Raw genomic sequence first — 26,407 nt, 5'->3', positions numbered from 1 at the left:
AGCAGCCAATTCTTCCGACACCCTGACGTCGGAGTCAACGTAAGCTCATTGAGTATACACCATAAGAGCTTGAATACCTTGGCCTTGAATGCTCAGACTGGGCTCCATAATTGTCACTTTCCATCGCTAGGAAGAGAGGTGCAACTGCTAGATGTAAGTTGGTGGCTAATAAGATCACTACTAAAACGAAAGCACCCCGGCGCATCCCCCCACTAAACAAAGTCAACAATAGGTGACTTGGCTTCGCATCTGACTCGGCATAGACCATCTTGAGTAAACATCAACTTTCTGGATAGAAAATACTGATTTTACACCGCAAGTTTCCAGTCATACTAAACATAATGGCTGATCGCTCACGGGCAACTACAAACGGGAACGGTGTTTCGCGCACCCGCAACGGTGCTTCTTCTGCTGGTGTCCGTCGCAATCTGTTCCAGAACCAGTTGACCCGGCGACCTACAGCCGGTTCTACATCTACGTCTGCCGAGACACTGCATTTGGATGTAGATGTCTTGTCTGATACCTCTGAGATCGTGGTTCGCGATAAGCATGGCGAGATTGAGCTTGGAGATCCGCCGACACCAATAATGGACGATGAGGATGAGTTGCCTTTGGATCATAGGCAAGAGTGCGAGAGTAAGAGATGACCATTTTTGTCTCAGATATAGGAGAAAGCTTATACACCCAATAGAAGAGAGACAAAGGCTCGCAGAAGCCGTCAAGCATCATCAGATAAATCAGCATCCGGCCAACGAACAGCCCGAAGGTGCGTCTCTCATCCATCTTACACATATCACGCTGACACGGTTCAGAACTGCTTGAAGCTGTTAGGGCGAGTCTACGAGCCAAAGTAGCAGCCCTCAGTGAAGACAATTGGATGTTTGAGCCTGAAGAACAACATCGCGGTTAACCCAGTCTTTTGTTTTACCTTACAACGCCTGCTGTCTATGTATTCTTCTCAAGACAATACGGTATACCTAACACCCAGCCTTACCGACGGACTTTCTTCTAGTCCAAACCCTCTGCTGCAGGAGCGTCCTGCCGTTGTGTAACCTGCTTGCGCTTGGGCTGCTCTGGCTGGCCACCACCGCCACCAAAGAATCCGCTCATCATGTCCATCAGAGGATTGCTCTGCCGAGGCTTGGAAAGACCAAAGTACATCTCTCCAACCATCTCGAGCGCCTCTCCCCATGTTCCGACCTCGTTAATTTGCGTCGCATACTTGGACACCAGGGCGCGATAGAGTTCGGGTGCGCCACGCTGAATGGCAAGGAGGAGGAAGCCAATGAAGTTGAGGAGAGGGAGGCTTGGGAAGATGCGGATATCACCAGCTGGGCTGGATACATCTTGGACGCCAAGGTTCGGGTTGTCACTGGAAAGAGAGCTGGTGAAGAGGCGGTAGCAGGTGTTGGCGGCTCGCACGTTGCCGACTAGGAGGTAGGGGAGCACAGCACGGCCAGCAAAGAGAGCTGCTTGATGAGGTTCGCCCTCCTTGTACCAAGAGTATTCCATCTTTGTCAAAACCTCAGGAGAGTCCTTGGTTCCCAATAATAGGTGTTTCTCGGCCTCGTACGTATCGTGTTCTTCGGCGTAGAGTGATCCGGCGACGTGGTGAAGCTCCGGGTCTCCGGCAGGGTATTCGCCAAACTTGGCTGACCAACTGGTTCTGATGTTAAAATTTTCCGTGCAGAGCATTCTCTATGTGCAATATCCCACTTACGCAACAATCTCTCCTACAAACTTCTTCCTTGTGGGCTCGCCAGCTGGGAACAATCGCAGACAAGCAAGTAGTCGGCCTTTGGAATCAGCGTCAGGCTTGAGCTCTGCCTGCTTGTAGACGTCGACCAGCATGGCACAGAGATCACCTCCACTACCACCCTGCCCAGCACGCAGCAACGCTTGGGAGACATTGGAAAGGATATCGATGGCGGCGGGCCAGTTGGAAGTCTTGATGTAGCGGGATGCGGCGACACGGGTCTGTTGCTGAGCCTCGTAGTAATCGCCCTCTTCGATTTTGGCCTGTAGCCGAGCTACTATGCGGTCGACCTTGCTGGCCATTGTAAATGTGTTCGATAAGGATGCGGAATTCGTATAGGGAATGGCGATGCGATGTGAGAGAGTGACGTAGAATATCTTAGACAAGAGGCAAGTTGTCGCAGCTCTCAGGTGGGTGAAGTGTTGGAGGGGTCGGGTTGACCAGAACTACGTACTCAAGCTTACCTTGGAGCTCCGCTATGAGTTCCACTTTTGGGACTCTAGAAACTCTGAGACAAAATTCTGTTGCAGGCACTTTCTTCTTGTCAAAACCCTCACTTTGACATACTCTGGATCAGGATTGCATGTATGATGATAACCAACAATATGCCCATACGCATTGTATCCCTATCCCATGCTCTTCAGGTATTTCCATCGATGATTGATACCAAGACCCATGGAGTGTCGTGTCACCACATTTTGCCCCCTCATTCAATTCGAAACTACTGCTCCTTGTACCAGAACCTTGACTAACTTATTATCCTCTAATCCGAGATAAGAGTAATATCAACTTCCTCACATAAGGCAAGTATCAATTGAGCTCCTATCTAGTGTAAGTCAAGGTAAAGACAAGTTAGATGCCAGCAGGTAAGCAGACAGAGTTTAGAACCAATGCAGTAAGGTTCGTCCATTTGCCCCACACGATGATCCTTGAAGCAGGTCATGCAAGCGGACCCTATCAACTTGGACGAGTATAAGAAGCTCAGCATCCCTTCGTTTGAACCTCTTTAAACACGTCTCGTTACACCAGAGGAAACCTCGCCGTCGCTATCTTACTTGGGTATCTAATCCAATCATCTTGGCAAACAGGCAGCAGCAGCAGCGCGATTAGTTTAGTGGTAAAACTCTCCTCCCCCAAGTGGTGGGATAAATACATGAAAAGGAGTGTCCCGGGTTCGATTCCCGGATCGCGCAGTATTTTTTTGCATTTTTGAGCTTTTGTATGCAATTATATGATCGATTGTGAGAGGCCGTAGTAGGCTTTATCTCTATGACGTGCTCGAGATGTAGAGGTAGCGTGCTAGCTACTATGCTTTTTGCTAGGTACGTGAGCTTCGCTTCTGTCTGATAGCATGACAACCGACGAGATGAGAATCATATGTAAATCACGGAATTAAGGAAAGCAACTGGACTTTTTAATATGATATTCGTGCCTTTGTTCGTACATCTCTTTGTCTTATTGGATACCGTGTAATACTAGTAACTGAATTCCCCGTTCCGAACCGATAGAAGACCGACTGAACGGCCCCGCCACGAGTATCCGCGATCCGGCCCCAGTTTCCGCACGTTGTTGATGTTACAGTGCAAAACCATGCCGTAACTAAAAGCCGAAGCCGGCCATATCGAGTAGCTTTTAACTCCATTATTATAAAGAGCACAGTCCCCTATCTCTCGTCTCTGTATTGTTTTCTGCCCTAGGAATATCAATTGTAAATCATCCTTAATAGAACATACAATATGGCTTCATCTACTCTCCAGCGCAAGTTACTATTCTCACTATTTGTCATCGAATCATCATGCTAACAAGCATCAATAGGCCTTGTGCGATTTATCCCTAGATCTAGCCCTTCAAAGATCCTCATCGGCCAACCAGCTGACAAGGACATTGATGTCGGTGCTGCCTTGCGCAAGGGTCAAGAGGTTGCTGTCAATGTCTGGTCAGGCTCATCAGTTCTGTCCCCAGGATCATCGACTGGCGCTACTGAGACTATTGATCGCGTCTTGTCTCCTCTTGCGCAGAACGAGATTGGTACTGTGAGATGTGTTGGTTTGAACGTATGTGCAATATAACTCTTGAGGTACTGGCATGGACTAACTCTCTATCATAGTACAGCAAGCACGCTGCCGAGTGCGGACTTGAGCCTCCACCAATCCCCGTGATCTTCATGTATAGTCGCTCTCAGTGCCTCTCAGAACTCAGACTGACACCAAGATAGGAAGCCTAGCACATCTCTTGTGGACCCCTGGCCTGCTAAGGGAATTGTCCCCAAGCTGAGCCAGGTTGACGAGTCTGGCGACTACGAGGCCGAGCTGGCAGTTGTCATTGGCAAAACCGCCAAGAATGTTACTGAAGCTGAGGCTCTGGACTATGTCCTCGGATACACTGCTGCCAATGACGTTTCTAGCCGCACTCAGCAATTGAACCAGTCTCAATGGTCCTTCTCTAAGAGCTTCGACGGAGCTCTGCCCCTTGGTAAGTTTATTTAAACTGCGAAACGAGTCCCAGCCAACAAAAGCATAGGCCCTACACTTGCCCTGAAATCTTTGATTCCGGATCCCACCAAGCTTCATATGCGAGGTCTTAAGAACGGCGAGGTGTACCAGGAGAGCGGAACTGAGTAAGTAGCCTCCATGCTAGCAAAAAGACTTATATGCTAACGAGTCTTTAGTGACCTTATCTTTTCTATCCCCAAGATCATCAGCTGGTTGTCTCAGGGCACCACTCTTCCTCCTGGAACTGTCATCGTGACCGGCACACCCGCTGGTGTTGGAATGGGTAGAACACCCAAGGATGCTCTGCGACATGGCGATGAATTTGCCGTTGAGATTTTGCCTCACATTGGAACACTGACCAACATTTTCGAAAACGAGAAGAGCGGCTTTGTGACCAAGCTGTAAACATTTGCAGCTATATAACCATGTCATCTGCAAAATCATTATTGCGGAAACTATTTTTTGCATTGTCGTTAGAATATCATAATAGTAAGAGAACTGACATTTTGCTTCGAATATACAGTTGATGCCTCAATACTGGTCTGTCTATCTGCGCCGCAAACCCCCCTCTCTCACGAAGCCAAGATGTGTCTGAGTGAGCACTAACCATGTCGAGCCGTCGTATCCCTCTTGTAAACCCTTTATGAAGGCTCCGACTCTCTCATAACTCGAATTTCCTGCCCAGACGAGTTTAGGGTTGCACGAATGACCACTTCATTGATCACTTACATAAGACTGTGTGTCGAGATATGATCACGACGTTCCTGTCTTGACCTGTCAGCATCTAGGTATCTCTTGACTTTAAATAGTGACAAAGGTTCATGACAACAAATCACAACCAAAACTATCGCAACGATGTCGAACGAGCCTGCTATTCCCGAGAAGATGAGAGCGCTGAGATTATTCGAGGTAAGAACCATTTGGGGTAAAGAGTGAGGTTTGTCATCTCATAACGATTACGCAGTACAACAAGAGCTATGAACTTTGCGATGATGTCCCTGTGCCGACACCAAAACCAGACGAGGTTCTTGTCCGTGTGGCTGCCGCTGGTTTCTGCCACAGCGACATCATGGTATATCACGGCTTAACACAGGTACCATTACCGTTCATCGGTTCTCATGAGCCAGCCGGTACCATAGTCAGCCTTGGATCTGAAGTATCAGGATCATGGCATGTGGGAGACCGCGTAGGGGTTACAAACTTCATGGATCCTTGCAATGATTGTAAAGGTTGCAAATGGGCAAATCAGACTATCGGATCAAGAGATCCAAGGTTCTGCGATAATAGGACGATGTGTGGTATCCTTCGTCGCGATGGGGCGTTTGCTGAGTATATGACTGCTTGGCACGGTGCACTTGTCCATTTGCCTAATGATATGAGTTTCGAACAAGCAGCACCTTTGATGTGTGCTGGAGTAAGTCCTCGTTTCAATAAGGTATTGCACCATACTAACAAGAAGTCTAAGGCAACTGTATGGCATGCTATCAATCAAGCAGATGTACGGACGAGACAGACCATAGCCATCGTTGGAATAGGCGGTCTCGGAGTGTTGGGTATTCAATTTGCAAAAGCTCGAGGTCATCGAGTTGTGGCCATCGACAACCATGAAACTGGGCTGAAGCTCGCATCAGAGGTGCCCTCCCATCTCAAACCGGACCTCATCCTCAAATACGACGATCCAGAAACAATCCAAAAGATATCAGATTTCACAGATGAGATCGGCCTCAGAGCTGCTATCGTATGCAACAGCGATGATGATGCCAATGACTGGGCCGCGAAGCGACTACAACCGAGGGGCGTGTTAGTGGCAGCAGGCTTTCCAGAGAATGGATTCAAATTTGACCCCATGAATCTTATGTTGAGGGAGATTGTAGTCAAGGGGATCGTTCATTGCAGCATGGAGGAAACAAGGGAGATGATGGAGTTTGTGACCCAACATGGCATTCGCAGCCATCTGAGCTTGCTTGCAATGGAGGAGGCAGAGGATATCATTGCCAAGTCCCAGGCCCATGCCCTAGTCGGTCGTCCAGTTGTCAAGATTCAAAAATAGTAGAGCCATAGTGGAGAATTAACTGAATACAAAGAGGCTCTGGACATGAAAATATCAGTATCTTGACACAAGTTACTCCAACTGCTCCTGAGAAGACCAAACTGACGGATGAATGAAGGGGTAACGCCGTTGTTCAGCATATCAAGACTTTTCTGAATGTCTGCTCAATACCAAATCTGGCCGCACTTAGAACAGTCATTAATTTGTTTTTATTCAAGAGTTTCCAATAACTCCAGTCCGACCCCCTACCAAGTATATATCTACGTTGGGTCATTCATTCAGCTCAGTAATTGTACACACGCAACAGACTAAACCCTTTTACAAGTAGACCAGAATGCATACGATGCTGCTTTGCAAATATGCTTGTTCAAAAACCCCATTTCGTTGAAAAGACACCGTTTATTTGGCCCAGGCGTTACCAGACGGTCGTCGTCCCTTCTCATACAGCCACTTGCTGTTCAGTCCAACGCTTGTACGCTTACCACCAGGGGTACCAGGAGAAGCAGGATCGGAGAAGACGTTTGAAGAAGAGCTAGCAGCGAAAGGGCTTGTCGATCCAAAAGATGATCTTCTGCCATTAAAGCTGTTGTTGAAGCTTCCGCCAAAGCTGTTGATACTCTTGTTGAAGAGAGGGCTACCCAATGGAGAGCCAGTCGATCCTTGAACAAGAGGGCTACCTCGACCAGAGAGGGGTGAGCTACCATAGCTTCCACGGCTTCCAACCGAGCCACCGATGGAAGGTGTACGGGAGTATCGAGGGGGGGTGCTGAACTTGGCGTCAGGAGTTGGCGCGGCCGACAAAGGATCCAGACCCAGCAACTGGCGCTGAGCAGGTGTAAGAGGAATGTCGGACAGGTCGTCTTTCGGTCGGATCAACGGCAGACATGCGATACCAATGTTGACAAACGGTATGAGCTGAAGAATGAACCAAGTCCAGCTCAAGTATATTCTGAAAGAACCAGGAACGCTGAATGATGAGTTAGTTCTGACAAAGTCGCAAAGGCAACGGGCAACAACTCACGCTTGAGAGCCAATGTTCAGCCTGGCTAGGAGCTGCGCGGACCAGAATCCTAGTAGCGCAATAACATTGTAGGCGATCTGGCGCACATTCTTCTCGGAGAAGGTCGTCGCATTACGACGTCTGGTAATCTCGTTGAGTCGCGGGTGACGCCAGGTACCAGGGCTATCGGTAACTGAGGGGCCGTCAATGGTAGTTGTCCGAACTGGAGTAGCCATTTCGAGTTTCTGAAGTGTGTAAACACAAAGAGGTTGAGTGAGGAAGTCTGGTACTGGTGCTTTATGCGTTGTCCGTCAAACGTCAAGATCTTGAATGTTCTGCAAGATATGGGGCCCGAATCTTTTCAACTTCCCGCTCAAACTCGAATGCAATAAAACAATCCCCAGCTATGATGTCCCTGTTGGTTAGTATATGTATCGTCCTGGCCGAAGCCGTGGTGAGCTCGGTTGCTCCCTTGGTTATGAGATTTGTTGATGTTGCGACCAGAGAGATGAGGGAGAGCGGCTCCCCTGCTAGGAAAACACAAAGCCTACCTAGGCTCTACTGTAGCTTTAGCTCTGTCTGTTGCAGCGCGACCAGCACGGACCTGGCAGTGCCCAGGATGCAAGAAGCTACGCCACACTTGAATCTTTCAAGCCACAGAAATATCCAGCCTCTCTCTCTCTCTCTTTCCCTCTAAGCTGACTCTAGGTCATTACAGGCTCCACTGACTCCCTACTGTACCTTCCTTGGTCGTGAAGTGCTGAGTGCTCCTGCAGTTACCGTGACGCGCCTCAGCAACTTCCCGGCTCGTGGGCGCATCGGCTGCCCCAGGCAAACTAACGCAAGACAAGGCAAAGGCGTAGGAGAGAGCAGCGCAGCTGGCAACTTCGCTTCTCAAACTAAACTCACCATCCATTCCTTCCAATACCATCATTCAAGCTGAGAATCCTAAACTTGGCCATTTTTCCTATTTAATTTCTTCCTCTTTCTTGGTATCCCAAGCAACTCCATCAGCTCCATATCACCATCGCATTCGCAAACAATCTGCGCACGCGCAATCTGGTATTAAATCATCATCAATCGGTCCCCACCAATTTCTACGTCTCCCTGACGAACTCTCCTATCTCAACCAAACATTCCTTCGCGATGCGCCGTTGATCTACCCTAACGATTCATTCTCAATTTCGATTTTCTACGATTCATCGCGAATAGCTTCATTTTCTGGTAAACCTACAAACTACAGTCACCCACCATGGCATCTCCTGTCTCGCTCGCCGCGACCTCAGAGGTTGACCCTCCAAGTTCTCCCGGTCAACCCGAAGCCAAATCATTTGTTTCTCGAGCCATGACCGAGGACGACGATACTCAGATGGGCAATGCCACTCCTGACCCCCAAGAAAAGTCGTCTCGTGCGAAAAGCAAATCATCACAGAACAAGGACAAGGATAAGGATAAGGATGCAGCAAATCAGCCGACGGTTGGCAAGATACGCCATCTGAAGAAGGAGGATGGCGAGCCCCTTTGGAGAGAAGACATCCAATACGACTTTCTCAAGGCTGTTTTCGATAACGAGCAGTCTGTGTTTACCAACTCTTACGAGCCGAAACGACTACAGCGACAATGTTTTGCCGATCTTTACATTGATACCATGTCTCGCAGCTCGAAAACCAGCAAAGTGCTTCGAGACAAGCTCCTCAGCGATAGAGAGGCTGCCAAGGGAATGGCAATGGTGTGTCTTCTTGTCAACATGGGCCGCATGAACACTACTCTAAACTGTAAGCTGGATATTATTTTGCTCAATTCGCCTTTGCTAACATGATCAGTCTTTCCTGAGATGCGAGCTCAGCTCCGTACATACCATGCCATTCCTTCGCTTCAGGCTCGCCAGGACCCTCATGCTTACAAGCAGCTCCAGGATGCACCTCGTCTCAAATCCATTTTGAAAGGTGGTGCGGATGATCGAGAAGAACCAAACTCCTTGGACAAGATCAAATCGCTGGATACCCCCCGCACAAACCCTGTCAATCTCATTTTTGTGATGTGTAACGCAGCTCAGAAGATTGCAGAGCTTCATTTCCCACGCCATCGCGAGCTTCACGATCTGATCATGAAGACCGAGTACACGAGCCAGTCTCGAGCCAATGCCTTCTTGTGGCTCATGTGGTTCTATCTTGAGTCTGACTTCACGGAAGAAGGTTGTGACGAGAACCCTTTCGGCCCTGGCGTCGACTACGGGCTGGATGTAGCAAACCAGGGAGTGCCCCATCTTGTAGAGATGACGAAAGAAGAGAAAGCCAAGGAGAATATCGACACTGAAGAAGAAATCGAGTTTGGTCGCACCAAGCAGAAGATGCGAGCCAAGATTCTTGAAATGGACCAGGCTTATCTTAACGAGAGAGACACCAAGAGAGGCAAGATGCGGCCATCATTCGCTGACGACGGCCCTGCAATTCTTCCTCGCATAAGGCCATCCAAACACGAGTCTGATATGGACAGCACCCGGTCCACGCCACCACCTAGAGCGTTAGGCGGCCGCGGTCTTAACTCGAGTCGCAGAGGTGCCCCTCTTAAGTATCAGATCTTTGAGGGCTCATCACCAGCACATCATGTCAACGAGGGTGTGGTGGCCAGAAAACCTCGGCCTCCTACAGCGCACCAACTAGCCGTCGAGCGAAACAGGAGTCAAAGAGTCGAGTATATTCTCGACCGAGGTCTTCGCCGCCAGCACCACAAGAGTCGTAAACTCAGAAAGCAGGATGGTGCTGTCTTCCGAGCGTACCAGCGAGTCAATGCTCAAGAAGATCCGTTTGAGGACAGTGACGATGAGACTTCTCTACCACGAAACCTAACCTATGGAGACAAACCTCCAGGGCCATTCCGTGAGAAGGGTGTGGGTGGACTTTGCCTTTTGACAAAAGAAAAGGATGACTTTGGTGAGGAAGTCAGTGCTTATGCTGCTGCTTTAAGAAGGGCAACAAGACGCCTAGCTCGTTGGAGACCGCAGGCTCATGAACTTGGTGTCATTGCCCCTGTCAAGCGACCAAGGCCAAAGAAGGCTGAAGACGATGACTTGGATCTGGACTTGGACGACGATCTTGACGGAGACAAGCATAACGGAGATCTCAACGGCGATATGACACTTGGGGATGTTACACTTGGGGATGTCACAGTGGGAGACATGACAGCTGGAGACATGACTATGGGCGACGTTACAATGGACGACGCCGAAGTTGAGGACCACACAGTCCTTCACGATGACGATGATGTGGACGACGCAGACCGAACAGAGGTAATGGGCGATTCTGACATTGATTAGGCGTCATGGAGGGCGTCGGCTTCAGCAGTATCACATTGGGCTTGAGCCAACGGAGAAAGAGAATATGCCAGGTGAACAAGGTTGGCAGTGTAACTCTATGGGAAAGGAAAACGAATGGTTAGCGATTCACAGGAGCTATCGCAGCTGGGGTTAGGACATTGGAGTTGGCTTGTCGTATCGTGCGCAGACGTTTTGCGGTGGGTTTCGTTTCGATGGGAATAATTTGTATGGCGTTTTAAGAAACACGCATACCATAGTCTGGGTGGTGCAGTGAGGAACAATGAACAATTGGGGAAAAGCTGTTGCTTTTTTCTTTAGATAGCTTGTGTTTACAGCCAATAGAATAAGATATTTGGTAACCTTGAGTTGAGGTTTGACGAATACAAATACGAAAACGAAGATGTGAAGTGGCATATGGGGTTTCACATGGATGCCAAGAGGAGGCATGATCCGGGACCTGAAGGGACCTGAATTGAATCCAATTGACTTGGCTTTTACTAGCGGAGCGCGGTGAAAAACGGCCTGATTCCCCGTCCCGGGCCCGCGAAAGCTCGCAGGGTCCATGTCCGTCTGGCTGATTAACTTAATTTCCGGGGCTCAACAGAAATTGAAGCCGCCGTTTATTTACTCCCCTTTCACCTCACACGACACTTTGAACTTACCACCTGTTCAACTTGGAAGAGAGTCGCAACAATGGCAAAGAGCAAGTCCAAGTCCACCAAGCCCTCGTCGGGTTCCAAGTCTCAGGGCAGCGGCCTCAGCAAGCTCCTCCTGGTTCTCGGTCTCCTCACCGCGCTCCTGAGCTCCGTCGTCTACTTTGTCGAGCAGAACCTCGAGCAGTTCTACATCTTCGACCTCAAGCACCTCGACGATCTGTCTAAGCGAGCGCTCGCCAAGCACGGAGAGGACACCAGGGCTGTTGTGAAGCACATTGTGGATGAGCTTAGCGAGAAGAACCCCGAGCACATCAACCTCAAGGAGGAATGGGTCTTTAACAACGCCGGTGGTGCCATGGGTGCCATGTACATCATCCACGCCAGTGTCACCGAGTACCTCATCATCTTTGGTATGTCAATATGCCCTCGCTCTCAGACCTCGTCGACTAACATTTATAGGCACTGCCATTGGTACCGAGGGTCACACCGGTCGCCACACCGCCGACGACTACTTCCACATCCTCTCCGGAACTCAGCTGGCTTACGTCCCTGGCGAGTACGCCCCCGAGGTCTACCCTGCTGGTAGCATCCACCACCTTCGCCGCGGCGATGTCAAGCAGTACAAGATGCCCGAGGGCTGCTTCGCTCTCGAGTACGCTCGTGGCTGGATCCCTCCCATGCTCTTCTTTGGCTTCGCCGACGGTCTTTCCAGCACCCTCGACTTCCCTACCCTCTGGGATACCACTCGCATCACCGGTCGCGAGATGATCAACAACTTGATCAAGGGCAAGCTGTAAAGGAGATGATATGTATATTGTACAAATATGGACACTGTAGACCAAAGGGTCTTGCTGTATATCATACTTGGGGGCTTAGAAAAGTTTGGATATAGACTGGGTTTTAGAGAACGGACACATTTTGTATATCTTGGCGAATAATCCCTTGGTTGTATGGAGAACTTAGATCTCTGGGGAAGATACCCGAGTCGAGGCTCACATCTGGTTTGAGCAATTGATATTTTATATCTTGAACAAGTTACTGTTGCCATGTTATATCTTTTTTCACTGGCGTACTGTGTCATGACTGACTGACGGTAGGTCACATCCAGGTAACTTTTCATTATATGCTACTTCTATTATCATAGGATTACAAGAGTAGCAAAAATACACAGTTTACACCCATTCCCCTATGCAACGATTCAATAGCCTTAGCAAAGTTGAACATTCTTCTGACGTTGATCGCTTTAAGAAGCACAGCGCAATAGATCAAAGCCTTGAATTCCAAAACTCTAAATACAGAGTATCAGGGAAAAAGAAAGGTCTCGGAGGGAGTCGAACCCTCGCTGGCGGAATCAGAATCCGCAGTCATAACCGTTAGACCACGAAACCATCGCTTTTAACTTGATCATCGAAATCGTTACAATTAATCTTGTGCGCTACAACTATGACTTGTAATGTTAACCTTAGTATAGCGATAGATTATTACAGTTTTAACTTGGTCGTCATGACCGTTATAACTTTGTGTAGAGCGGCTACGACTGGTACTGCTATTCTGAATTAGATTAAGATGGAATTGGGATTATCCCAGCTATTAATAGCTGGCTGGCTACAGGATGGAATTCGGTTGCAGGGCGACAGATGGTGCTCACACATTCACCTTGACGTTTCCTTAGTCGATTGAGACGGGCTGGTGGCGTGAACTCTCAAGTAGATGGAACACATATGATTGCATGTAAGATAACAGTAGCGGTTAGAAAACTTAGTCGCTAAGTAAACAAAAAATAAAAGAACTCAGTCACTTCATGCCGTTTTGAACTATTATTCAGCCCATGTTTTGCTGTTGCATACAGCCTACATCCAATAGGTAGACACTACAGAGTACACTAAGAAGACAATGGAAAGTCTACTAGCACAAGATGTGGCAGAAACACTAGTTACACATATCAATAAAGCTTAGATACATGATGATGCTTTAATACTTTCTTTTCATCTGTTTCTGAGAAGTTTATAGTAAAGCCTTTATATGTTACCAGTTAGTACCTATCCTAGGGTAAACCACACACCTTTAGTTCCGCTTCACCAGCAACCATAAAAATGAAGCAAAACAGTTGAGACAACGAACAATGGGGTGTGACGAAGTGCAAAAAGGGCAAAAAGAAATAATCAATGCGTAATCTGGGAATCGAACCCAGGGCTCCCCGATGGCAACGGAGAATTTTACCACTAAACCAATTACGCGGTGATGCTGAGTTTCCAATGAACTCGCTTGTGATGTCGAGCAACATCTTAGCTACTATATTCCCTTGCGGCGTTGAGCTTAATTCGTTACTTTCCTGCTTCTATTGTTGGTATAATAAAGTAACTTGCACTTAGCTTATACGATGTGTATAGGAATTCCATGGAGTATACATCATCAACTTTAATGGTTATCTTATCCCGGTGGTTTTTGAGTTTCCTCTCCAGGCAGGTCAAAGTTCGGGCTCTGAACTCTAACTATCGCCAACACAGTCACACATCATCAAATTTAGAATACGGTAAAAGTGACAAGACACTGAAATTCCCCAAGAATAATTTCCAAATGCAGCAGCTCAAACTCATGCAAATCACAAGACATCACAAGTCACCACAGCAAAAAGAAACATCCAATCAAGATTATGCCCCTGGGGCTTTTCAAGTTAATCCATAAACAAAAGACGCCGTCGCTAAATGTACGATCTAGGCTGTTGTACAGAAAGTTATTGACGAAGTTACAAAATACCCTATTCTAGCATCCTCCGTTGTGTCGTCCAAAAGTCATCATTCCACGCCTCTGTGGTTTTTAAGCAAAGACATTCCCTTCTACGACATCGTTTTCATGAAGTCGTCCAGGTCGAAACTCTCCTCATACTGCTTGTTGTCCCATAGCTCACCCAAATCATCCAACCACGCCTTCTTCCCTGGCGCTCGTACGTCACCCGTTTCGATGTCGACCATGTCTTCCTCTCTTCCTTCAATGTTGTTCTTCTCCTTCTCCGCCAAAAGATTCGGTGCGGCATCGCCGACATTGAACAGATCCAAAATCTGATCCGTGTCCATTGTGGAGAGTCCAGCGTTCTGCTGGTTCACGACAGTCGAGGCAACATCGATCTTGAAGCGCTGAAGGTTTAGAATCTTTTCCTCCAGTGTTCCGCGGGTGATGAGTCGGTAAACATTGACCACCTTCTTCTGGCCGATACGATGAGCTCGATCCATGGCCTGAAGATCTTTCTGGGGGTTCCAGTCATGCTCAACAAAGATGACCGTGTCAGCACCTGTCAAGTTCAAACCGAGACCTCCCACACTGGTTGTCAGCAAGAGCACATCGTAGGATGGGTCGCTGTTGAACTTGTTAACAATGTCCTGTCTCTTATTGGCCTCCACGGAGCCGTCAAGTCGAAGATGCGACACCGAGGGCAACAACTCCTTCAGAACCTTGTTCTGCACCATGTCGAGCATTTCCTTCATTTGACAGAAGATGAGTGCGCGGTGAGGCTTGATCGGTTGGTAGAGGGGATCGTTTGAGTCGTGGCCTTCGACGCCAATACCGCAGTCCACCAGAAGATCTCGCAACGCGGTCAGCTTTGGTGCATGCTGAGCGTCTTCGATCGAGGTTCCCTGCTTGGCAAGAATCTTCTGTGTATCGTCGTAAAGGCTGCTGCCGGGCTTCATCACCATAGCGGGAGAGTTGCACAGCTTCCGCATGTACTGCAGCGCTTGGAAAATATGCTGTTTGGCTTCCTTGTCTTCCCTGCCCGCCTCTGCCTGAATCTTCTTGCCTTGTTTCCTTGTAAAGTCTTCGAAGAGTTTCTGTTGCAGGTCACTCAGGTCGCAGTAGTAGTTCTGCAAGATCTTTGGCGGAAGATCATTCAAAACTTCTTCCTTGAGACGACGCAGCAAGAATGGCAGGACTTGTTTGTGAAGTGCCTCGATAGCCAAAGCACCTGCTTCCTGTTCTTTCGAGGAGGCTTTGCTGAATCGGCTTGCAGCAATTGGCTTAGCAAACCGATCCAAGAAGACCTTCTCAGCGCCCAAGAAGCCAGGCATCAGGAAGTCAAATAGAGACCACAATTCCAAGACGTTATTCTGAATTGGAGTGCCTGTGAGAATGAGACGATGGTTACTAGCTAGCCTCTTGACAGCTTGCGTAATCTTAGCCTTCGGGTTCTTGATCAAATGTCCCTCATCCAATACGACGTAATTCCAGCTGTGCTTGTCCAGAATTTCAGAGTCGTTACGGCAGACATCGTAAGATGTAACCACAATGTCAGTCTCGCCGAGTCTGTCTTTCAAAGCCTTTCTCTCCGCAGGCGGCCCGACGTATGCAGTGACGCTCAAGAATGGCGCATATGTCTTAATCTCTTGTTGCCAATGGCCCGAAAGCGTGGGTGGGCAGACAATGAGAGATGGCAATCTTCGAACGTCTGGCGCCTGTGTCTTGGCGAACTCCTCGGCACGCTGATGGTGATCGCTTGCCACGATACAAAGTGTCTGCAACGTCTTGCCTAGACCCATATCGTCACAAAGAATACCATGAAGATGGTATTTGTTGAGGAAATTGAGCCAGTTAACACCTTCTTGCTGGTACGATCGTAGCTCGGCTTTGATGGCCACAGGGATTTGGAACTGCTCTACCTTCTTCGGATCTAAAAGTTGAGCAATAAAGGTTCTTTCGCGGTCTCTGCCCTTCAGCAACTCCTCGGACAGGCCTGGCGGGTCCGGAATTCCAGCCTCGAGGGGAACCAGTTTAACAAGGGTGGCAAAAGACGTCGTTGCAATAAGGCGGATTTCGTTGTCCGAGTCGCTCATTCGTCCCAGAACCGGTACGATCAAGAAGATCACATAAGGCAGAATGGCATCTCCCATCACGGCAATCAAATGATAGATAGCTTCGATAGCGCCTTGTCGGAAGTTGAGGTCGACAGGGTTGTTGATCGATGGTAGAACCTTCTCAACAAGTGCGGTCATACCCTCAACTGTCATAACGCTGCAAATTGTAGCCATGCACTTGGCGGCCATGTATCGGAAGACCGACAATTCTGAGTGAAGGGCTTGGATGACCAGGGGCATCATTTGTATGATGAAAGGTTGCAGAGCCTTGTCGAGCGTTGGGGTCATCGTGCGGATAACAGACATGGCATCGACAATTTCTTGTCCGAAGGTCTGTTCAGGATCCTTTGCTTCTGCGGGTAAGTCGCCAGAGAAGGCTCTGACCAAAGGCTCCTCCATGAATGTACGGAGGCTGGGCACTGTTTCGAGTAGGCTAGCACCATAAGTTCTAGAAAGAATCTCCAATGCTTCCTTGGCACCTCGTCTGGTAATGCGAGCAGCCTTCGCTTCGCGAGCCCATTTGGCAGCATCCGGATGGTCGACACGATCCTCTTCCTTTTGCATGGACAACACGCAATCGGTCTTGCGGGCATGAACAGGGAATTCGGGGGTTTCTGCCACTTCGACACAGGAGAACTTGACCAAATTGGAAACCACTTTGTCTGCTGGCCCCTTTCGACCCTTTTCAGTAAACAACTGTACGAGTCTTGCGATGGTGTCGGCTGAGCGAACTTGAAGTAGTTGGTTCTCCTCCGTCTTGACAGAGTCCATGATGCCCTTGATGAGCGGGCTGGGTTTCTTGGGCAATACCTTCATACCGACAATAGCGCATGCTGCCGCTGCCTTGACACGGATATCGCGAGCCGCCTTAGCAGCCTTGGCTTCTTCGATAGCCAGGAATGTTACATTGCGGGCTTCAGATAGTTGTTGGCTAGCAATCATGCGCTGGCCTGGCGGCATTGCCTTATTCAGCTTCTCATAATCCTCGCCGATGCACTTCTCTGCTATCGCAATGGAAAAGGCATTAGGACCAGCCTCGGCTTCTCCCTGAACCACGACAGGCAGTGTTGGGAGCTTGCTGTGTGAGACTTTACCATGGTCACGGAAGAGATGAATCAACTGCTGGCATTGCGATCGAACTCGCTGGATGAAGTTTACGAGATCTCTGTAGGCCGCTGGTCGTTCAGAGTCGATGATGCGTTGGAGGTTCTCGAGGTAGCGAGGGGATTCACCAAGGGTCTGGCTGTTGCTGGCATACTCGTCAATAACCACACATGCAGTCATCTGACTGGAGGAGAACGCAGATCCCAGACCGGGGATCAAGAACGCATCGTAGTCGTCCAGGCTGGCCGAAGGAACTCGGGACATTATGAAGCCCATGGCCTTGGCAGCCGACACGCGAGAACGAATCAACACATCCATGCCAACTAGATCGACGTCGCCTTGCATCATGTGGCCGTCGACATCATGGGTCAGGCCGGCAGTGGGAGTATCATCAACCTTGGTGGACTTGCGCCGGCGTTTGTGGGCACGATCGGAACCATCAGGAGAAGATGGTTTGCGAGGTGTGTGTTGAATAGCACCAGGCATGGTGTAAGTGCCGCCAGAAGGTTTCTGGAACAGGGCCGCATTCATAGGAATTGGGTTTCTCGAAACACCAATAGGGTGCAGAGTCAGCTGCATCATAGGATCAATGTGAGCGGCAAACTCATCTGCCAAGACATCGGGTTTGGTGGCGAGACTTTCGACAAGTGACACCCACAAGTCAAGAGACATGTTGAGCGCATCCCTGTCTCTTTCTACAATGATGTTCTGGAAGATCAACCGCAGTATTCTTCCATTGAGCCAACCCTGCGAAGTCTCTGCATCAAGTTTGGCAAAGGTCGACAAGGCTTTCAAGACGGCCACGCGTACGGAGGTAATGGTATGGCGCAGGAAGGGGTAAAGTCTGGGTACGAGCAGGGTGAATGATCGCTCCTCATCTTGTGCTGCCGATGCTTTCATTGCTTCCAGCACTTCAGGGAAACCACAAAGGGTAGCAAGGAGATCCATAATCCGCCCAGTACTGGCACTAAGGTCATCGCCAAGATTTGATAGACTTTCCCAAATGATGTTGACGAGACCATCGAGCTGTGCGGGCCGCAAAGTAACGAACTCCTTCGCCATGGGGATTAATGTGGCGGCACTGACTGAACGGACGTCGTCATCCATATCCCCCAGCCCTTTCATGACTGTCTTGATAATGCCGTCGATCATGTCGCTGTCTTGAAGAAGAAGATCTTTTCTTACCGCAACAACGTATCTGAGACCAATCATGCCACCGTGACACACAGACCACACTGGTCGTTCAAGTTTGAGGTCTTCTTGCATAACCATTCTGTAGAGAATTTTAAAGGTGCTGTAAACAGATGATGAAGGGAGGTGCTTCAAGACGGATCCAAGAGACTGGCCAATCGTCTCCCGAATTGGCGCCACTGAAGTATCGGAGCTGTAATCGGTGAAGCGATCTAGCATCAGTACGCAGCACAACCGGCAGGCCATATCGTCGAGCCATTTCCGGTTGAGTGCATCGTTCTCCTCTCTTGACTTGTTACGTAGTCTACCGGCACCTCCGCCGTGTACTCGGATCACTTCGCGGAGACCCATCGCAGCTCCATGTCGGGTTTCCCATGAGGAGTCAAATAGGTCAACCTTCAAGAAATCACACAGTCGGTCGTATGGCCACTCGGCTCCTTCCATCGTCTCTTCTGCTTCAAGTTCGGACTTGATAGGGATTACAGGCCCCTTAAATTCGCTCACGACTTTGGTGTCTTCGTCGACATCGGAGGGGCGTTCCAGGGTAAAGTATTCGTTTACTTTGCTGTTCTTCTTAGATTCGCTGTCGGGCACTGAAGGGTCATCTCCGATATTTTCAGAACCTGATGTCATTGAACGTCTGACAGAAAGATCGCCAAATCCTCCTTTGCCTTGAGATGCCTTCATTGCTTCTCTCTTGCGTTTGCGTTTTAGCACGTTCAGTTGTCGAGAACTCAGATGGGACTCTTCAGGTGCATGAGCCTGCGCACCAACTCCATCGGCACGATTATGTCCATGGCCATTCGTGGTGTCCATCGGGGTCCCAGGCGCGGCCTGATTATCGCCACCTGTGTAAGCAATCTCCTCATCTTCGTACTTCCTCCCGAGAAGACCTAGTCGCCCAACGAGCGTCTTCTTCTGGTGAGCCAGTCGTGCTTGAGGGTCGAGTGCCGCTAGTCCATACTCAATTCCACCACCACGTAGCAGTTCCCTACCATACTTGAGAATCATCTCAACGTCGAGAGATTCCAATTTGAAGAGATCGTCATCTTGAGGTATCGTTTTAGCCTCATCCTCTTCTTCCTTCTTGATGTGTCCGTTCTCGTGGATATGCTCCTCCTTCTTGGGCTCTGCGGGTGCATCTCCAAGGTTCGGATCATAGATGGGGGCATACTCTGCAATCTTGCCGATAGCAGAAGCAGCAGTTCTCCGTGTCTCCCATTCCTTGTGTCTTAGGTAGGGCACAACACGAGAGAGAAGATTGAAAAGTTCGTCAGGGTGTTGTTTTTGCCAATCGGCAAGCTGATTAACGGCAGTATCACGGATTAACCTCGTACTCCCTGTTTCAAGGATACTAAAAAGTTGTTAGTAACCCCCTCATGAGTATGAATGGGAACCTCATGGTTGCCAAAGTTACTTTTGAACATATCCATAACCTTGTCAACCATGAGGATGAAATAGTCAAATTCACTTACGTGACTAATCTGTCGAGTCTATTAAAAGATTAGTATGTCAATGTTACTGTTGAGAATGTGGGGAAAACTCACCTCGAAGCCATTGTGTATGTATTAGATGGGGGGTAATATTATAAGCGCGTATCAGGACATCTCGCTCGCTACGGGGCAAATGTTAGTTTTGAATCAATTGGACTGTGTGAAATCTTGTGTCATGTCATCGACTGGAGTTGGTAACATGGAAGCTGTGTTAATGTGCTATCCAGCGCGACGGGGTCGTGTAGCGCGACGTGATGGTGGGTCGTCGGGAGTGAGATGCATGCATCCGGAGTACAAGGCCGAAGACTCAGGTGCAAGCGCAAGTGTCGAAGTTCGTTCTGCAATGGGGAAGATTGAAAAGGACGATAACGAGATATAGAGAAGTGCCGACATTTTAAGAAACGACCAAAGAAAGGCAGCGAATCATGCATGACGCAGCCTAATCAAGTGTGGGGGAACCATATCAAGCGATCATCAAATATGATAGGGGGAGATGTGGGAAAAAGAAAAATATGCCGGGGTATAATGCAAATAAGGCGTTCAATCACTTACTGTGAGTTGGCGATAATAAAAAGGCGGCGTCAAGCCTTCAGAGCCAAAGCGCACGCACACGCGAACAAGCACACCTGAGGTTGAGTTTGCAATGCAATGGATGCAAGGCAAGGCAAGGCTTAGCTTAGCAAAGCTGTCAACTACAGATGCTGTTTGCCGAAGCTCCCGGTCTTTAAAAAAAGATCCAGTATCAGAGATCCCCCTGTCTAGAGCGCATGCAGCATCGGCACTTAAAATGGATGTTGAGATGGGATGTTATGCAGAGAGATACGCTGCAATGAGACGTAGCCGATCAGTTTGTGACGATTTGTCGGCGATTTTTTTGGTTCCTAGGAAGACTCCGGTTGGCCGGGTTGCAGGAGCTTGGGGAAAAAAGGCTGGGTCAATCAAGACTGTAGATGGACTGGGCGGCCAAGTGTCCGTTTCTTGCCGTATTATACCCAGCGACGATAGGGGGGAAGTGACCGGGGATAAAAGAAATGCGATGTGAAATAAATAAAAGTGGGTTCAGCCAAAGTTTGTTGCTGTATCCGTCCTTTTATTAAAGGTTGCTCTTTCCTGTATGGGTGGAAGTGGTGCTGGTGCTTGGTCGCTCTTTCCGCTTGCGCAAGTTGGCGGTGGTGCTCTGCGGTGCGGTGCTGGTACAAAAAGTACTGCTGTGGTTCCGGGTGGCCAACTGGGAAAATCGGGGTGGAGGGCAGGCCGGGTCTTCTATAAGTGAGTGCTTGTATTTATAAACGCGGCGCGGCTTGGGGAAGCACGGCCAACGGTTTCTTTCCTTGCGCTCGCTTAATTTCCCTGTTGCCTTTTAGCGTCACATATGCCCCTGTTCTTTTCCTCCCAGGCTTACCTTTGGTCAGGTGCAGCGAGACTTATCCACTTTTAGCTCAAGTACGCCAGCGGGCCCACTTTAGATGTGGTCAAATCGCGAAGATCTTTGCTGAGCACTAGAAAGCCATCTAGATTTTAGCGGTCGGTTTAAAGATGATCCATCAATTGTACATCTTGCAAGCTGTTGATTGGCGGGTTGGTCGAGCTCCTTCCTACCCTGTATTTTATGTATTCAGCTGTGAGCAACACCCTAATCACGGCTTTGTTCTTGATGTCCGTTCAAGCATATCTATCTTTATCACTGTTTGTGATGTTGTAGCTATATGTCTCTTTCTTGTACAGAGTTGTATTTCACTCTTGCTGTTGCTTACAGTGAATAGAAACGTGTCCCATTCCGCCATTAAAGACAAGACCTAATTCGGGTACACATGAAACTTCTCCGAGGTTGAGAACCTGACATGTATCGGAAAATTCACGACCATGACAACGTAATCGGTATCCGTAACATGAAACAATAAGGAGATACCACGCTACAGTCGCAGGTTGTTTGCATGTAATAAGTGCCGCGTTAAATCGAGATGATAGGAAACACCTACCTGCAAGAGCTTGCAAGTATACACGGTTTTAAGGCAGCCGTGTGTTATATGTCACGGACACAGTGAAATTGAGGCAAAACTTTGACTGATGATAGTAGTATATGCTTACTCGGTAGGTTTAAAAAAATACAATCATAAGTTCCGCGGATAGATCACATCCGTCAAGGTTACCAATGCAACGATATCCCAAGAAGCAACGACTGGATCATTGACCGGGATGCCAAAGACGAAACGCACGGACCACCATCGTTGCTCTCGAGTCGGAAGGCATGATGTTCCGGTTAACAGCCCGCGACAGGACGCGCCAAGACAGCCACTGATCGCGGTACCCAAAGACGCGCATCAAGTCGCATCACGTAGGTCAACCTCGCAAAATTACTCGAGATTGCGCAACCTCTTACAATTTAATAATTATAACTCCTCGCATGTTGCGCAGGAGCGCCGGCGCAGCTCATCATGTATATCAAGCAAATTATCATCCAGGGCTTTAAAAGGTATGTTTGCTAGCACTATTTCAGCTTTGGGCTTCCCCTCCGCCAACAATTTAATGCTAATGCTGCGACAGCTACAAGGACCAAACCGTCATCGAGCCCTTTTCTCCAAAGACCAATGTCATCGTTGGTCGAAATGGTTCGGGAAAAAGTAACTTCTTCGCAGCTATTCGCTTTGTTCTTAGCGATGCCTACACCCAAATGAGTCGCGAAGAGCGGCAGGGACTTCTTCACGAAGGCTCAGGCTCTGCCGTTATGTCGGCATACGTCGAAATTATTTTCGACAATAGCGACGACCGATTCCCGACCGGAAACAAGGAGGTCATCTTGCGTCGTACCATTGGTCTCAAAAAGGATGAATACTCAGTAGACCGCAAGGTAGTCACCAAGGCCGATGTCATGAACTTGCTCGAAGCTGCTGGATTCTCGCGATCAAATCCGTACTACATTGTCCCGCAAGGACGAGTTACCGCCCTGACAAATATGAAGGAGTCCGACAGGCTCAATCTGTTGAAGGAAGTGGCGGGAACACAAGTGTACGAGACACGTCGTGCAGAGTCGTTGAAAATTATGAACGAGACAAACAACAAGAGAGAAAAGATCGACGAGCTTCTGGTTTACATCAAAGAAAGGCTTAGTGAGCTGGAAGAGGAGAAGGAAGAGCTCAGAGGCTTCCAAGACAAGGACAGGGAGAGACGATGCCTCGAGTACGCATACTATCACAACATACAGATCAACGTTCAATCAGCCCTCGAGGAGCTTGACAATGCTCGACAGGATGGTATCGATAGCTCCGACACCAACCGAGCAGAATTTTCCGAGGGAGAGAAGGCGATTTCAAGGCTTGACTCAGAAATTCACAAGTTGCAGAGGGAGATGGAACTTCTGCAAATCGACCGCCGACAGCTGGAGGAAGACAGACGTGACAGTGCCAAGACTATGGCCAAAGCTGAGATGAAGACTAAGAACTTGAAAGAAGGCCAGTCTGCTCAAGAGCAAGCCCGAGCCCAGCATGCTGCTGATCTCGAGTCTGTGCAGAACGAGATAGTATCGAAAGAGCAGCAGCTGTCCACAATTGTACCAGCATACAACCAGAAAAAACAAGAAGAGGACAATGTTCGGCGACAACTCGACCACGCCGAAGCCACGCGCAACCGCTTGTTTGCTAAGCAGAGTCGTGGTTCCCAGTTCAGAAACAAGTCTGAACGTGATGCATGGCTAAGGAAAGAAATCCAAGAACTCGAACTCAATATCAGTACACAAAAAGCCAACAAGATCGATGCAGACGAGGAGGTTGAAAGAGTTCACGAATCAATTGCTCAAGCAGAGCAGGAGGTTGCCGAGTTGCGAAATCGTTTAGCCAACTTCAGCGCCGAGCGAGCGACCCTTGAAGAGGAGGCAGCCAAGGCGACCGACGTGATTGAAAAGCTCAATGACGAAAGGAAACTTGTCAGACGTGAGGATGACAAGCTCAATTCAGTCATAGCCAATGCTCGCCAGGAGAAGGAGGCTGCTGAGCGCGAGCTGTCACATACTATGGATGGAGCCACTGCCCGTGGTTTAGCAACAATCCGAAGATTGAAGCAGGAACGTGATATTCCAGGAGCATACGGAACGTTGGCGGAGCTGCTTGAAGTAAGCGATGCCTACAGGTTACCTGTAGAGCAGATCGCTGGCGCAAGTCTCTTCCACTACATTGTTGATAACGCTGATACCGCCACCTACCTCGCAGACACTCTGTACAAACAGCAGGGCGGCCGAGTCACTTTCATGCCCCTTGCTCAATTACGACCCAAGCAAATCAACCTTCCTAGGTCTAACGATGCTGTACCTCTCCTCAGTAAGATTTCATACGACGACGAGTACGAGAAGGCTTTTCAACAAGTGTTTGGCAAGGTCGTTGTCTGCCCCAACCTGACCGTAGCAAGCCAATATGCACGAAGCCACGGCGTGGACGGTATCACTGCTGAAGGTGATACAACCAACAAGAGGGGTGCTATGACTGGTGGATACATCGATCCTCGAAAGTCGCGCCTGCAAGCTGTTCAGGCCGTGAACAAGTGGCGAGGCGAATACGAGAGACTTCTGGCGCAGTCCCGGGACATCCGACGACAGATAGAGCTCAAGGACCAAGAAATTACAGCAGCTATGTCGGAGCTCCAGAAGGCTAGGGAAAGGTTACGACAAGCTGTCGATGGTTTCGAGCCGCTCAGGCATGAATTGATGAACAAGTCGAAACATCTTGAGAACGAGCGAACTCACCTTGATGCAGCCGTGAGACGCCGAGACGCAGTTGAAAGCAACATGAACAGCTTTTTGGAAGATCTTGCTGGCCATGAGACAGAACTTAAGTCAGACTTTAAGAAGAACTTGACTTCTGCAGAAGAACGTCAGTTGGAGGAGCTTAGTAACAGCAGCCAGGAACTCCAGAAGCAATGGAACGAGCTTAGCAGAGCCCGACGTGATCTGGAGAGGCAGAAGCAGCTCCTTGAAGTTGACCTTCGCCAGAACCTGCAAATGAAGCTTGACCAGCTCAACAGCCAAGCCTTTGAAAATTCCACCTCTGGATCTTCCGCTGGTGGATTGAAGGAGGCTCAAAGGGAACTCAAGAAGGCGCAAAAGGCACAAAAAGCAGTGGAGACAAGCCTTCAGGAAATTGAATCGAAGCTGGACAACTCGCAAGCCCGTCTAGAGCAACTGGAGAATGAGAGAATCCAGCGGGAGCAGGCCCAGCAAGAGATTTCCGTAAGGATTGAGAAACAGCAGAAGAGAATGGACAAGAGTCTTCGAAGGAAAGCCGTCTTGACAACACAAGCTGCGGAGTGTGCCCATACCATTCGTGATTTGGGTGTTCTCCCGGAAGAAGCCTTCGATAAGTACGAGAACATGGACCCTAAGACTGTAAGTTGTTCCTGTCAAACTCCAGTGTAGGTAACCACTAACATATCTCTAGGTTTCATCCAAGATCAAGCGGGTAAACGATGCACTGAAGAAGTACAAGCACGTCAACAAGAAAGCGTTTGAACAGTATAACAATTTCACAACACAGCAGGAACAGCTTATGAAGCGACGTAAAGAGCTGGACGAGTCTCAGGAATCTATTGAGGAACTGGTCGAGCACCTTGATCGTCGAAAGGATGAGGCCATCGAAAGAACATTCAAGCAAGTGTCAAGAGAGTTCACGACGATCTTTGGCAAGCTTGTACCCGCCGGTCATGGTCGCCTGCTAATCCAGCGAAGGGCGGACCGTCGGCAAGAACCTGCAGATGAATCTGATGGGGAGGCTCGAGGTGCCGTTGAAAACTACACAGGTGTTGGAATCAGTGTGTCATTCAACTCGAAACACCTTGATGAACAACAGAAAATCCAACAGCTCAGTGGCGGCCAAAAGAGTAAGTCGTCTCGTATCTTTTTCAGGGCCAAGCAACTAACATAAGCAGGTTTGTGTGCCCTGTGCCTCATTTTCGCTCTCCAGGCTACCGAGAGTAGCCCCATGGTCATTTTCGATGAGGTCGATGCCAACTTAGACGCCCAATACCGTACGGCGGTCGCAGCTCTTCTTGACTCGATCTCCAACGAGATCGGCACTCAATTCATCTGCACCACTTTCCGACCTGAGATTGTTCATGTCGCAGACAGATGTTATGGTGTCACATTCCGCAACAAGACCAGTTCAATCGACTGTGTCAGTACAGAGCAAGCCCTTGACTTCGTCGAGGGTCAGGCCAAGCCTACTTGAGCGGAACGAAGGGACCGTGATGTTGTTTTTCGGATTGCATGTAAAACTGTGCATGGAGGTGGTGGACTGGCGTTGGGTTGCTTAATACCAATCTCTTATGCGATTACGATAAGCCTTTTATTTTAAGTGCTTACTTTGTTAGCTGTCGGTTTTTTGACGAGACAGAACTTCGATATAGTAGGACGAGCGGCCTTGTGAGGCGTTAAACATAGGCATATGTTTCCTGCATGTGCAGGCATTGCAGGCGTTGCAGTATTATGAATTCCATGGCATTCTTTGATCAACTTGTTGTGACA

General features: G+C 48.9%; 8 protein-coding genes and 3 non-coding genes across 11 annotated transcripts; 6 read left to right on the top strand and 5 right to left on the bottom strand.

Annotated features, from left to right (window-relative positions):
• Nucleotides 1–70: 70 nt before the first annotated feature.
• On the top strand, nucleotides 71–959 carry B0J16DRAFT_106140 (uncharacterized protein). Its single transcript, XM_046121362.1, has 4 exons — nucleotides 71–153; nucleotides 233–636; nucleotides 692–766; nucleotides 813–959. The coding sequence occupies exons 2-4, from the start codon at nucleotides 342–344 to the stop codon at nucleotides 908–910; spliced, it is 468 nt and encodes a 155-aa protein (XP_045984935.1). The 5' UTR covers nucleotides 71–153; nucleotides 233–341; the 3' UTR covers nucleotides 911–959.
• Nucleotides 960–1,008: 49 nt separating this feature from the next.
• Nucleotides 1,009–2,058, bottom strand: B0J16DRAFT_382893 (uncharacterized protein; the record flags this gene model as incomplete). Its single annotated transcript, XM_046131282.1, has 2 exons — nucleotides 1,009–1,660; nucleotides 1,721–2,058. The coding sequence occupies 2 exons, from the start codon at nucleotides 2,056–2,058 to the stop codon at nucleotides 1,009–1,011; spliced, it is 990 nt and encodes a 329-aa protein (XP_045984934.1).
• A 798-nt stretch (nucleotides 2,059–2,856) lies between these two features.
• B0J16DRAFT_t123 lies at nucleotides 2,857–2,949 on the top strand. Its single transcript has one exon. It is a non-coding gene; the product is annotated as a tRNA-Gly (tRNA).
• Nucleotides 2,950–3,338: 389 nt separating this feature from the next.
• B0J16DRAFT_362022 (uncharacterized protein) lies at nucleotides 3,339–6,298 on the top strand (the record flags this gene model as incomplete). Its single annotated transcript, XM_046129787.1, has 9 exons — nucleotides 3,339–3,514; nucleotides 3,572–3,810; nucleotides 3,864–3,922; nucleotides 3,972–4,228; nucleotides 4,277–4,373; nucleotides 4,425–4,638; nucleotides 5,116–5,157; nucleotides 5,213–5,546; nucleotides 5,769–6,298. The coding sequence occupies exons 1-9, from the start codon at nucleotides 3,493–3,495 to the stop codon at nucleotides 6,296–6,298; spliced, it is 1,794 nt and encodes a 597-aa protein (XP_045984933.1). The 5' UTR covers nucleotides 3,339–3,492.
• A 179-nt stretch (nucleotides 6,299–6,477) lies between these two features.
• On the bottom strand, nucleotides 6,478–7,817 carry B0J16DRAFT_413432 (nuclear pore complex component-domain-containing protein). Its single transcript, XM_046133374.1, has 2 exons — nucleotides 7,320–7,817; nucleotides 6,478–7,265 (listed from the first exon to the last, which is right to left on the bottom strand). The coding sequence occupies exons 1-2, from the start codon at nucleotides 7,532–7,534 to the stop codon at nucleotides 6,698–6,700; spliced, it is 783 nt and encodes a 260-aa protein (XP_045984932.1). The 5' UTR covers nucleotides 7,535–7,817; the 3' UTR covers nucleotides 6,478–6,697.
• Nucleotides 7,818–8,396: 579 nt separating this feature from the next.
• Nucleotides 8,397–11,093, top strand: B0J16DRAFT_106122 (uncharacterized protein). The gene is made up of 2 exons (XM_046121360.1): nucleotides 8,397–9,073; nucleotides 9,122–11,093. The coding sequence occupies exons 1-2, from the start codon at nucleotides 8,551–8,553 to the stop codon at nucleotides 10,612–10,614; spliced, it is 2,016 nt and encodes a 671-aa protein (XP_045984931.1). The 5' UTR covers nucleotides 8,397–8,550; the 3' UTR covers nucleotides 10,615–11,093.
• A 1-nt stretch (nucleotide 11,094) lies between these two features.
• Nucleotides 11,095–12,451, top strand: B0J16DRAFT_106123 (ERG2/sigma1 receptor-like protein). Its single transcript, XM_046121361.1, has 2 exons — nucleotides 11,095–11,680; nucleotides 11,730–12,451. The coding sequence occupies exons 1-2, from the start codon at nucleotides 11,308–11,310 to the stop codon at nucleotides 12,065–12,067; spliced, it is 711 nt and encodes a 236-aa protein (XP_045984930.1). The 5' UTR covers nucleotides 11,095–11,307; the 3' UTR covers nucleotides 12,068–12,451.
• A 135-nt stretch (nucleotides 12,452–12,586) lies between these two features.
• B0J16DRAFT_t104 lies at nucleotides 12,587–12,658 on the bottom strand. The gene has a single exon. It is a non-coding gene; the product is annotated as a tRNA-Gln (tRNA).
• Nucleotides 12,659–13,436: 778 nt separating this feature from the next.
• On the bottom strand, nucleotides 13,437–13,507 carry B0J16DRAFT_t103. Its single transcript has one exon. It is a non-coding gene; the product is annotated as a tRNA-Gly (tRNA).
• A 408-nt stretch (nucleotides 13,508–13,915) lies between these two features.
• On the bottom strand, nucleotides 13,916–20,240 carry B0J16DRAFT_338612 (uncharacterized protein). The gene is made up of 3 exons (XM_046127462.1): nucleotides 19,957–20,240; nucleotides 19,885–19,902; nucleotides 13,916–19,763 (listed from the first exon to the last, which is right to left on the bottom strand). The coding sequence occupies exons 1-3, from the start codon at nucleotides 19,965–19,967 to the stop codon at nucleotides 14,108–14,110; spliced, it is 5,685 nt and encodes a 1,894-aa protein (XP_045984929.1). The 5' UTR covers nucleotides 19,968–20,240; the 3' UTR covers nucleotides 13,916–14,107.
• Nucleotides 20,241–22,237: 1,997 nt separating this feature from the next.
• On the top strand, nucleotides 22,238–26,393 carry B0J16DRAFT_284919 (RecF/RecN/SMC). Its single transcript, XM_046124034.1, has 4 exons — nucleotides 22,238–22,375; nucleotides 22,447–25,273; nucleotides 25,326–25,764; nucleotides 25,813–26,393. The coding sequence occupies exons 1-4, from the start codon at nucleotides 22,338–22,340 to the stop codon at nucleotides 26,109–26,111; spliced, it is 3,603 nt and encodes a 1,200-aa protein (XP_045984928.1). The 5' UTR covers nucleotides 22,238–22,337; the 3' UTR covers nucleotides 26,112–26,393.
• The last annotated feature ends 14 nt before the right edge of the window (nucleotides 26,394–26,407 follow it).

This window comes from Fusarium flagelliforme (assembly GCF_020744385.1).
Source record: "Fusarium flagelliforme strain FIESC 12 MPI-CAGE-AA-0113 chromosome Unknown B0J16scaffold_3, whole genome shotgun sequence".
Classification (NCBI taxonomy): Eukaryota; Fungi; Ascomycota; class Sordariomycetes; order Hypocreales; family Nectriaceae; genus Fusarium; species Fusarium flagelliforme.
This window is presented reverse-complemented; position numbering and strand designations above follow the sequence as displayed.